The following is a 12,460-nucleotide window of genomic DNA, read 5'->3' on the forward strand; positions in this document are numbered from 1 at the left end:
GTTGGGTCTCCCTCTGTCTCCCAGGCTGGAGTGCAGTGGCGCAATCAGTAACCTCACTGTAACCTTGAACTCCTGGGCTTCAGGGATCCTTCCATCTCAGCCTCCCAAATAGCTAGCACTACAGGCACATGCCACCATGCCCAGCTAATTTAAAAAAATAATTTTTTTTGGAGATAGGGTCTTGCTACATTGCCCAGGCCAGTCTCAAACTCCTGGGCTCAAAGAATCCTCCTGCCTCAGTCTCCCAAAGTGCTGGGATCACAAGCGTGAGCCACCGCACCAGCATAACATACCTTTTTAAAAATGATGCCTAGAGGCAATTTGATTATCCACAGTGTAACAAAAGTAGGCGCAACAACCAAAGAGCCTAAAAGTAATATGAAAGAACCATATACATATTAGAGATTTAACTTTTGAGGAAAAAGCAAGATGCTACTTCTATGCAGTAGTTCAGATGATTCAGCTATACTAAAATTGTTATAGGAGGCAGAAAGAAATTATTTAGATAGACAGTTAGGGTAAAGCAAGTCCCCAGCAGAAAACTTTCCTTTTAAAAAAAGCAGCTCAAAGATAGCTCCTTTTCTAACCCCAGGCAGTTCAAGGAAATCACTTCTCTTCTAACAAGCAGCCTAAAAGAGCAGACAGCGAAACAGATAAGACAGCTTCGGCACAGAAGGAGGGGGGAAGGTCTCCTGGGTAATTACCAAACTTCACACTTGTACAATGGACCCCCCAATAAAACAGTGGCCCTTAATAAGCACATTCTTTTCCCTTTGGGCACACTAAGATAGGGAAGCTAAAAGCAGACTAGAGGGGGTGCCTACAGCTGCAAGAAGATGGGAACAAACACAGAAACTCTCCCTCCCAGATAAGCAGGTCAAAGAAACACAGTCTAAGAGTCAGCCTATGTGGTCAGGGAATGAGATAGAGCTGATGAAAAAAACTCTGCTCTGTACAGATAGCACACCTGGTTCCAACTAAATCATCAGGAGGATAAGATATCCCCTCCTTACAAGCTCCCTCCTCACTAGCCCATTTATAAAAACCCTGACATTTTTGCTACAACTTGGCAACCCACTCGGGACTCTTCTCTGTGATGGAGAGCTGTTCTTTCTTTTTGCACTGTCTACTAAACTCCTGCTCTAAACTCACTCTGTCTGTGTGTGTCCATGACCTAGATCTCCTTGGCCGTGAGAACAAGAACTTTGGTATTTACCCCAGACAACAAGGCTGCTTCAAAATGACCCATTATTTAGTTAAGCAACTAGTCATAATTCACCAAAACAGTCACTTGACTTTTTTATCCCACAGAATTGATCAGTGATTTGATTAAGTTATCGGATCAAAAGGACAAGTGTATACAGTCTCAAAACTGTTCATTGAAAAGAAAAATATTGTTCCTAGAAAAAATAACAAGATTAGATAGGTAATGCAAAATGAACTATCATCCCAAATGCCAGTAAATGAAGAGCATTCCGAGGCTCTTTGTTAACATAATATATCACAAAACAATACCATAAATTTCTCCATCTTAAGGGTAAGAAAAACTTCCTAAAGCCAATTTATATTAAATTTTATCTAAGCTTTTATTGACAAAACCAACTGTATCTGGTGTGTTGAATATTTGGCCTGTCTGTTGTAAAACTTTTGCTCTAATTTAGTACCTTTATTCCAGGAAAATACACGGTCTGCATCAGATTTATAACTTCTAAAATATTTGGTCAAGTTTGCAATTGGAGTTTTGAAAAAGTTCATTCTAACTATAAGGATATTTACATCACACATTTACATGCTAAGTTTCAGGGCTCAGTGCTCAAGCCCTTCTTCCATCTATGCTCACTCTCTGGGTGACCTCATCTAAGCTCATGGCTTTAATACCAGCATATGTTAGCTACTCCCAAATTTATAACTCCAGACTCACTAACTCTACTTAGATGTTGGATAGCATCTCAAACTTAACAGCATTTCAGACTTACCTTGGTAAGTCCTCCTTGACAAAACCTGCTCTGCCCAGTCTTCCCCATCTCAAGTTGTTGGCAATGTTAACTTTTCTATTAATAGCTATTAACACCCAAAACCTTGGCATCATTGCAGTCTCTCATAGTGACTTTTCTGTCAATAAATCCTGTCAGCAAGCCTTTCAGAATCTATCTAGAATCTGGTCATCTCTCACACGTCCACAGCACCACTAAACCACAATCCCCTCTCACCTGGATGACTGCAATGGCTCCTAACCCATCTCCTCCTTATTTCCTCCGGTCTATTCTTAATCAGCAGTCGGAGTGTGCCTGTTAGACACAGGCAAGATCATGTGCGTGTTCTGCTCAAAGCCCTCCAGTGGTGTGTCATCTCACTCAGAGCAAAAGCTGAAGGGTGGCAGAATCTGCCACCCCAAAAGATATCACTTTGGCATAAGGGTTATTTTGAACTAAAGGCATTTTTAAAAGCAGCAGGTGCAAGAAGGGCGTTCTGACCCTCTGCCTTTTCTTCCCAAAGGCAGGAGGGAACCTGCCTTTCATAACCCCTATATGAAAGATATCCTCCCTTTACCAGAAGGAAAGTAAGATTCTTGTCAAGACGGGAAGCTGAGGCCTGGGGAAAGTTATACGAACAACCCTTGTTAATCTTACCTTCATCCTCACTTCTCCACCCAACTAACTACCCCAGCCCAAGTCTCTTTGCCTTGTCACATTTTCACAATTTACTACACTTTGTCCAGTTCAGTGTATAAGTGTTCACCTTTATGTCTTTGAGTTTTCATTGCCTTAGGAGGGCTCCTGTGTGATGTAAAACTTACATTAAATAAATGTGTATGTTTTCTCCTGTAATCTGTCTTAATGTGAATTTAATTAGCAGGCCTGCCAAAAAACCCTAAGAAAGTAGAGGTAAAATTTTGCCTCTCCTAAAAAGCAAGCTTTTAGAAATAGGATGAAGAAAACAAATTCTATTAATACTATGATAATACGTAACAATACTAACCTAATTGTGTGCTTTAGGCACAATCATATGAAAATCTAGGTTTCATCCACCCTAATATTTAAAGATGGTTATTCATTTTACCAAAGGATGCACCACGCCTTGATAAGCAGCAAACAGACCTAGTGGTTTCAAATATTTTGATTTAATAAAAAAAAGACATTGATACAGATTAAAAGCAAATTCTTTTGGAAATATTTATAGCAAAAAATGAAGTAGGCCTATAATGATTCACATATATTCTCAATACTTTTCCAGTGGTTATAATGGATTTCTGTTCATGTATCCATTCTTCTGACTTGTTTCTTCTGTGATCAATGCTATCCATTTTTATTAAATTATTTGTCTATTTATAAAAACACACGCTTATTAGAGAAACTTGGTAAGTATGGAAAGGATTTAAAAAAGAAAGAAACCATCCATATTACTGTGGTCACAGATAATTATTCAACATTTTGGTATAGTTCTTTTTCTATCTGCTCTGTTTGTTTTTATTTAGATGTGTCAGACTGAGATTTATAAACTTGGCCTTCCAATCACCATCCTCTAAGATCTCATAATTACAGAGAAATTGGGAACTGTATTTGCCAGAACCTCCTTCCCTGTTATGGTGCCCAGTTAGAGTTTCCTATGAGAGAATCTACTTGAAGTTTAGAAGGAGAGGGTAGAAGAGTTGTTATTCTCCTGGGACTATAGCGGCTGGATGTTGGGGCTCATCTGAGATTCACTGAAGCTTCCCAGTGAAGCCTCGAGGACCAGCTGCCTTCAGTCCTTTGGCCAGAAATCTTCAGTGTTGTCTTCTCTGACCTTCATTGGCAGTTTCCCTAACTTTTACCACCCCCATACAACTTTTCTAAAAGTTATGTAAGTTATAAAACTTCTCTAAAATTTATGTATGTCCACAATTCTATATTAAAACTTTTTTTTTTTTGAGATAGGGTCTCACTCTGCTGCCCAGGCTGGAATGCAGTGGTGTGATCAAGCTCACTGCAGCCTCGATCTCCTGGGCTCAAGCAATCCTCCTGCCTTAGCCTCCCAAGTACCCAGGACTACAAGCATGCATCACCATGCCTGGCTAATTCTTTTTTTTTTTTTTTTCGGTAGAGACGAGGTTTTGCTATGTTGCCTAGGGTGGCATTAGATCTTTTACACCTGTAACACATACAGTGGCTTCTGTTTTCCTGATTGACAAGTTAGGATTACATTGAGTGTACAATTTTGTATTGTACATACTCGGGTAGTATTTGTATGTCAGCATTTTCCCACACTACTTCAGAGATTATTTATTTATTTATTTATTTATTTATTTATTTATTTATTTATTTAGAGACAGGGTCTCATTCTGTTGCCCAGCCTGGAATGCAATGGTGCGAATCACAGCTCCCTATAACCTCCACCTTCTGGGCTCAAGTGATCCTCCAGCCTTGGTCTCCCTAGTAGTTAGGACTACAGGCACACACTACCACACTTAGCTAATTTTTAAACAATTTGTAGAGACAGGGTCCTACTACGTTGTCCAGGCTGGTCTCAAACTCCTGGGCTCCCACTTCTTGGCCTCCCAAAGTGCTGGGATTATAGGCATGAGCCATCATGCCTGGCCTCAGTATTGTTTTTAATGGCTGTACTGCGTTAATCTCTACCCCATTAGCAATACTGAGTATAACGGCATGTATTTTAAATACAGCTGGTCAGACCTGAGAGGGTAGTGTATTAAAAGGGAAGGAGAAATACTAACTGTCCCACGTGGTCACTAGAGCAAGAAGTTTAGTCTCATTAACACAGTAACAGTTACAGGCTACTCTTCAGAGGAGCAGACATCATTATATTATACAAGCACTCGTGGCCCATGTTGGTTCAATTTTTATAGTTTCAGTATCCAAAGGTGACAAAGAATACCCATAACGATGACTGGGCATGCATTTTACCTTTGGGTAGATACCCCATCTTTTTATTCTGAAATTAAAAATAATTCAGATTTTTTTGGGGAGGGGATTAGTTTAAACATTAATAAACAGAATATAAACAGGCAGATGGATGGGTAGTAAGTGGTATTTGGGAATTTGAGGGCCTGGGACAGAACTAGATTCTTTTTCCTTTTTAGGTTTTCTTTCCTAACTTGCTGCCTCCTTCTATCAACCTTATCTGGTCTGTAAGAACCTGGGAAAATATGAAAAACTGATGGTTGTGGGGAGGGAATAGAAGAAGACTGTTCTAGGTCTTAGAAGATGCATTAATTAAAAGTTGCTAAGGCTTGTAATTAAGAAGCAAGACCCTTGTAGGTGTAGGTGATAGAGCTTTGTGTGATTATCTCAGTTGAACCAAATTATACCAGATTTCAACCTCATAAAGATTCTGAAGTTGTACAAAGTAAGAGAAGAGAGAAAAGGAAAAGTTTAAGCCCTAACACACAAAAAGTTACTTCAATTGGCATATTAAAAATACATACATACCTTATCTTCTTGACTCCGAAAATAATATAATGTCTTTCCTATTAGTGTACACCAGACTCTCTTGGAGTATCCATGTTTTACCTGAAACCATATTTCAATGAATTACAAGTGTAGCCCAGAACTCTGACACCTTAAAAGTATAGCTTATACACTCTATTTGAGTTTCTATAGGTATCCAGTTTGCCCAGATATAAGTGATATTCCAAATAGATTGTCCAATGCTGTTTAAGATTTACCTGTTACACATTGAGCACACATGGACATAAATATGGAAACAATAGACACTGTGGACTACCAGGGTAGAGGGAACCGGGGTGGCTGGGTTAAAAAACTACCTATCGGGTACTATGCTCACTACCTGGGTGATGGGATCTGTACTCCAAACCACAGCATCATGCAATATTCACATGCAACAAACCTGCACGTGCACCCCCTATATCTAAAACAAAAGTTGTAAAAAAAAAAAAAGATTTACCTGTTAACAGTAGTAGAATGGCAAGTTTTGCTTTGGTGTTCACCATTCAACCTATAATGAATGCTTACTGTGCATCAAACACTATGCCTAGGACTGAGGTTTCACAGATGGATAAAGAAGGGAGTGGAGGGGTGGATTATGAGAAAGTATGTAATGGGGTACGATGTATGTTATTACGAGTGATGGGTATCCTAAAAGTTCTGACAGAATCACACTATGCAATCAATGCATGTAACAGAATTGCACTTGTACCCCATGAATGCATTAACATAAAGAAGAGAAAGTGCAATTTCACCAGTAAGTATATTTCATAGTTTCCACATTTCACAGATTTCCAATAGCCATGTGGCTCTCTAGGTTAACACTCTAATGTCAATGCATGTAACAGAATTGCACTTGTACCCCATGAGCGCATTAACATAAAAAAAAGAGAAAGTACAATTTCACCAGTATATTTCATAGTTTCCACATTTCACAGATTTCCAATAGCCCTGTGGCTCTCTAGGTTAACACTCTAACATTAGAAGTGAGAAGATGAAGGCCGTGCGTGGTGGCTCACGCCTGTAATCCCAGGACTTTGGAGGCCGAGGCGGTGGATCACCTGAGGTCAGGAGTTCGAGACCAGCCTGACCAATATGGGGAAACCTCATCTCTACTAAAAATACAAAAATTAGCCAGGTGTGGTGGTGGACATCTGTAGTCCCAGCTACTCAGGAGGCTGAGACAGGAGAATTGCTTGAACCCGGGATGCGGAGGTTGCAGTGAGCCGAGATCACACCACTGCACTCCAGCCTGGGCAACAGAGCAGACTCAGTCTCAAAAACAAAAAAGAGGTGAGAAGATGAAAACTTAAAGAATTCTAGTAATTTCCCAAATGTAAAAGATTCATTCATTCAAAAACATTTGATGCCTTCTTAGAAGTAATCACACAAAGTAATAAAATAATGTTAAAAGCTATTACTGTAAATTGAGTACCTCCTATATATCAGGTACTAAGTTAAGTGACTGGGACAGAATTTGAATCTAGCTCTTAATTCTGAATAGTCAGTAAGTGATATAGGTCCTGGAGAAACAGATTTGAACAAGATACAGTCTCCTTTCTCAGGAAGCTCACAGCCTTGTGAGGAAGACAGTCAATTAAATCAGCAGTATGCTAAATATTTTCATCAAGAGTGCAAAGAGGCTCACAACTGGGCTGTTGTGAGAACCACATGAGAAAATGTAAATAAAGGATAACAGTAGTTACTCAATAAATGCTTCTGTCCTCACTATGAATAAGAAGTAAAACATGTTTTCTTTTAAACTCATAAACCCAGTCAGCCTTTGGGCTTTCAAAGCTATGGTTTAAGCAAACGAGTAACTCCACCACCTAACGGTTTGATGGATTTAGAATGCTGTTTGAGAGAAAACAAAAAATGTTTCATTTGAGACATGTTTCAATTTAATTAAATTTAGAAACATATTTACAGACAAATATCCTGGAAGCTTTAAATAGCGCTGTGTGGGGTGTTTTATTCTTTACTTCTTTAAACAATCCCCAGAAAGAAGTCTCATAAAAACTGAAGTATAATGCATCTGGCTATAGACAGTGTACTTCTGAAATGATTTATCTTTAAAAGAGAACAATGTATGCCTTTGAAGAACTGCAAATTAGTGAATACCTTTGCCAATTCACTGTGAAAGCTGTGTTTTTTTTTTTTTTTTTTTTTGAGACAGAGTCTCGCTGTCGCCCAGGCTGGAGTGCAGTGGCGTGATCTCGGTTCACTGCAACCTCCACCTCCCGGGTTCAAGCGATTCTCCTGCCTCAGCCTCCCGAGTAGCTGGGACTACAGGCACGTGCTACCATGGCCAGCTAATTTTTGTATTTTCAGTAGAGACGGGGTTTCACCATGTTGGCCAGGATGGTCTCAATCTCTTGACCTTGTGATCTGCCGGCCTCAGCCTCCCAAAGTGCTGGGATTACTGGTGTGAGCCACCGCTCCCGGCCTAGAATTTCTTAAAACTCTGACTTACTCTTTAAAAAATTAGAAAACAAATTATACTAGAAGAATCCTCATGAAAATTCAAAGGCAACCTCAAATCTCAAGGTGAACTAATTAAAAGAATAATTTTTTTACCATGCTTCCATAACAAAGGTAGTTCCTATTGGTTTTGTTTGAAATTTTGAAGACAAACAGTATATCATATCCCAATTAGCCCTTGCCACTGCACAAACCATAAACCCCTATGGTATTCTCTCCTTCCCCATAAGTCCATCCCTGTAGCATTCTCCACCACAGATCCTGCCACCAGCCTTGCTGACTTCACTATCAAGGTGAAACTCTTGGATGATAATAGCTAGCATTTTTTGGTGTGTTTATGATGTGCCAGGCACTGTTCTGACACAACTTATATGTTTAAATAATTCACTTAATCCTCCCAACACCTTGTGAGGTTGGCTTTATTATTATCCCCATTTTATAGGTGAGGATGCTAAGGCACAGAGCCTGTAAGTAACTTCTTCAAGGTCACACAGGTGGTAAGTGGCAGAGCCAGAACTTGTGCCCAGGCAGTCTGGTTCCTACCCTTGCCCTTGTCTCTTGGCCACACTGTCTCCACATCCTTGCTGTCTTCACTTCCAGTAACCTTTGCTGTCCCTCCACTTTTGCCACCCATCCCCTCAGTCATACCCTAATCCTTTTTTCTTCACTGGGAACTGCTCCACTTCTGCAATTTACTTTCTACTCTCTGATCACAACTTCCTCCCAGTTCCTCCTGCTTCCCTCCCCCTCTCACTTACCACACTCCTATTCTTGGGTTTTTTTGTTTGTTTGTTTGTTTGAGATGGAGTCTCACTCTGTTGCCCAGTCTGAAGCACAGTGGCACAATCTTGGCTCACTGCAACCTCTGCCTCCTGGGTTCCAGTGATTCTCCTGTCTCAGCCTCCTGAGTAGCTGGGATTACAGGCGTGTGCTGCCATGCCTGGCTAATTTTTGTATTTTTAGAGAAGACAGTGTTTCACCATGTTGGCCAGGCTGTTCTCAAACTTCTGACCTCAGGTGATCCTCCCACCTTGGCCTCCTAAAGTGATGGGATTACAGGCATGAGCCACCATGCTCAGCCCACACTCTTATGCTTTGACCTCATTCATAATTTTAATCTCCTTGATCCTTCCATTTTATTCTAGCTTATCAGTCCCCTCCTGGCTCCATGTCCTTTGCCAACCTGGGTTTCCATGTTTGATCATGAAACAACTCTTGCTCCAGGGCCTGTGATTATGCTGTATTCCTATGCTTCTAACAAATCCACTCAACAAAATTCCATCTCCATTTGCTTTTAAATAATCCAGTGAAGAATGTGACAAGAGACAGATGGTTATAGGGGGTTATAGGAAATAATATTAGCCATAATTAATAACTATTGAAACTAGATGATGAATATATGAGGGCTCATTATATTATTCCCTCTATTTTCACATACGTTGGCAATGCCCATAATAAAACATTAATTTCAAATATCATCTTGAAAGATACATGGTAAAGCAAGTAAAATGTTGATTGTAGAAACAAGGTGATGGGCATATGGGTGTTCACTGTAAAATTATTCTGGTTTTTTGCCTATTTGAAAATTTATATAATAAAATGTTAGAAAAAACCACTATCCTCACTTTACTACAATGCAAATTCTCTGCTCCTTTTTCTGGGCATCTGAAGATGTTAGAGAAAAATAATCAATATAAACTCAAATCAGAAAGTCTGGTGGGCCTTCAATAATATTTACCAAGCCTTCTATTTATCCTTGGGTACATCCTACTTCCCTGAATGATTATTCTCCATCCTTTTCCCCAGTCTTAGTATTACTAACATCGTCTTAGACGGAATAATGTTCATCAAGAAAACTGAGGATATTAGACATGGTATCACTCAATGTCCTACAAACTTAAGACACTTGTCTGCACCCTTCCTCACCTTTCCTCCAGTTTCAGCCCTTCCAGTGTGCCTTCCCACTATGTCCAGCCACCCACTTCTTCTGGACTTTGTCTTTAATCTCCCTCCTCCCCTCTTCCAGGTGCCTTCCCCTTAGTTTGTAAACTCAAGGTACATCTTTCCCACCCTAAAAAATGCCTCTCCTGACTCCAGGTTCCCTCCAGCTTGATTCTAACATACTGAAAGGTATAGATAGTCCTTGAAACTCAAATACTTCACTTATTAATCTCCCATTTACCCTTCAACCCACTGAAGGCAATGTACCTTCTTCTCTGAGCACATGTGACACTAGATCAGTCACAGACATTACTCTCAGACCTCTGCACACATCTCCTTACTGTGCCCTTAAATTTACAAGTGTTACCCTGCTCTCTCCTGCCCTACCTAATTTCCCATAATTGCCACATGTATGCTGATGATTCCTCGAATCCTTCTCTCCAATCCAGCCCTCCAGCACTCTCCTCCGATGTAGACTGGTGGTCTGCTGCCTGCTGGACTTTTTGACTAGGACGTCCTACCAGCTCCTGATGTCTTCCAAAATCACCTAATCTTCCTAAAACTGCTCCTCTTTCCTGAGCTCTCTCTTATCTGCTATCATCTTTCTACCAGGCATCTTTATCTCTTCTACTTCCTAACCCCAAATTCAATCAAACTAAAGATTTTACCTCTTACTATTATTTAAATTCATCCTCTCCTCTCTTTTCCTGTAACCCCTTCAGAGTTTCATCCTCTTCATGGGAACCATTCCCTTAACCACTCCCTTAACTGTTCTTAGAACCTCCACCTTGCCTGCCACTGATTCATCTTCCTCTTAACAGAGTAATCTGTTAGCAACATGAATATGCCCATGCTCCTGTTACAAACCCTGCAGGGTTTCAAATATCCTTCAGGATAAAGACCAAAGTCCTTAAAAAGACAAAAATAGCTCTCCACCATCCATAGGCCCCTCTAGCTTTTTCTCCAAAGGATTTGTTCCTAGTGCAGCTGGCACTGCTTCAAGATTTTTTTTTCTTTTTTTTTCTTTTTTTTTTAGAACGAGTTTTATTTGTCGCACAGGCTGGAGTGCAACATTGCAATCACACCTCATTTCAACCTCCATCTCCAAGGTTCAGGTGATTCTCCTGCCTCAGCCTCCCGAGTAGCTGGGATTACAGGTGCCCGCCACCACGCCTGGCTAATTTTTGTATTTTTAGTGGAGACGTGTTTTCACCATGTTGGTCAGGCTGGTCTCGAACTTCTGACCTCCGGTGATCTGCCTGCCTCAGCCTCCCTAAGTGCTGGGATTACAGGCATAAGCCACTGCTTTGAGACTCTAAGCCTTCATTCATGCTGTCTCCCAGCCTGGAGTACCACCCCTCCATCCATTCCCACTTGGTATAACTAACTCCTACTCCTTGAAGACTCTGCACAGGTAAATCTTCTCTCAGAAGTCATTCCTGACACATCTCAATAATTGTACTTTATATCATTATAAATAAGCTTTTGTCTCCCTCTTTTTCAATGGATTATGAGGCTCTCTGAGGAATGGGACAGTGGCCTATTCATCTTAGTATCTTTCAGCACATTGTGCTGCATGTGGTAACTGCATAATAAATTTTCGTTTTTTAAAGAACTGAATTTTTATATAGAAAATGTTCTTCTTAAGCATTAAAATAAAAATTGCAAGAGTGAATGTCTAGAATCAAATTAGTCAAGTTCTTAGCATCTACCCATATTATTCTGTACTTAATAATAACAATGTGACAACCTGAGAAAACTTCCTCCCCTCCAAGGTATTCAAATGCAATTTGACAGTATCTCATATTGCAGCCTGAACGTGAGCTCAGAACAAGTCACTCAGAATAACTGAGGGAAGCTGTTCTCTCATAAGGTTCTGAGGGTGAAAGTATGGGGGTAGACAAGCACAAATGGCAGGAAGGAAACTTAATAAGCATCCTGGCTATAAACCCTAATGATTTAGTCATCTGAGAATCCCATCAACTCATACTCATTTAAAACGCAATTGTGAAATGGGAAGTGGAGAATCGCAGAAAAGTTATAGGAGCAGAAACTGACATGCCCTGCTGATAAAATAAAAACAAGCAAGCAAACAATAACCTAACTGTGGGGGAAGTAATAAACCCTTGGATATGGGATCATCTTAAACTCTCAGGGTTTGAGATACATATGTGGTCCTTGAAGCAAGAACATAGCTCATTATTATGAATTACAGTAAGAATGTGATTTAAAGTAGCAGTGTGTTCACTGGAAAAGTATTGTGCAAATATTTTGTTCCCTAACCCATCAGTAACTAAGAAAACATTTTCACAGTCGTATTTTAGAAAAAACATAGTACATAGTATATTTCTTTGTTTAATGCAATGGCGAATTAATTTTTACCTTTGCTATAGTTGGTCAGTCTTTTTAAATATTATGGAATAACACCCACCTACATTCCCCCATTATTAATAAGTATAAACTACACAGTAGCATAGTTACTTTCCATCTAATTTTCCACCTCTTACATAATCAGAGTACATGAATGCAGAGTGATTATGTGTGTATACATATTTTATTGTATTTTTCAAAAAGTGACCAATAGGACTTTTTAAAAC

At 39.9% G+C, this 12,460-nt stretch overlaps 1 protein-coding gene across 1 annotated transcript in view; it reads right to left on the minus strand.

Annotated features, from left to right (window-relative positions):
• Positions 1-12,460, minus strand: part of PLEKHH2 (pleckstrin homology, MyTH4 and FERM domain containing H2) — a 130,306-nt gene that overhangs the window by 42,592 nt on the left and 75,254 nt on the right. Inside the window, exon 16 of the mRNA XM_058428925.1 lies at positions 5,427-5,507. Coding sequence (XP_058284908.1) covers positions 5,427-5,507 — 81 coding nt within the window. The remainder of the gene's footprint in view (positions 1-5,426; positions 5,508-12,460) is intronic.

This window comes from Hylobates moloch, unplaced genomic scaffold (assembly GCF_009828535.3).
Source record: "Hylobates moloch isolate HMO894 unplaced genomic scaffold, HMol_V3 SCAFFOLD_15, whole genome shotgun sequence".
Lineage (NCBI taxonomy): Eukaryota > Metazoa > Chordata > Mammalia > Primates > Hylobatidae > Hylobates > Hylobates moloch.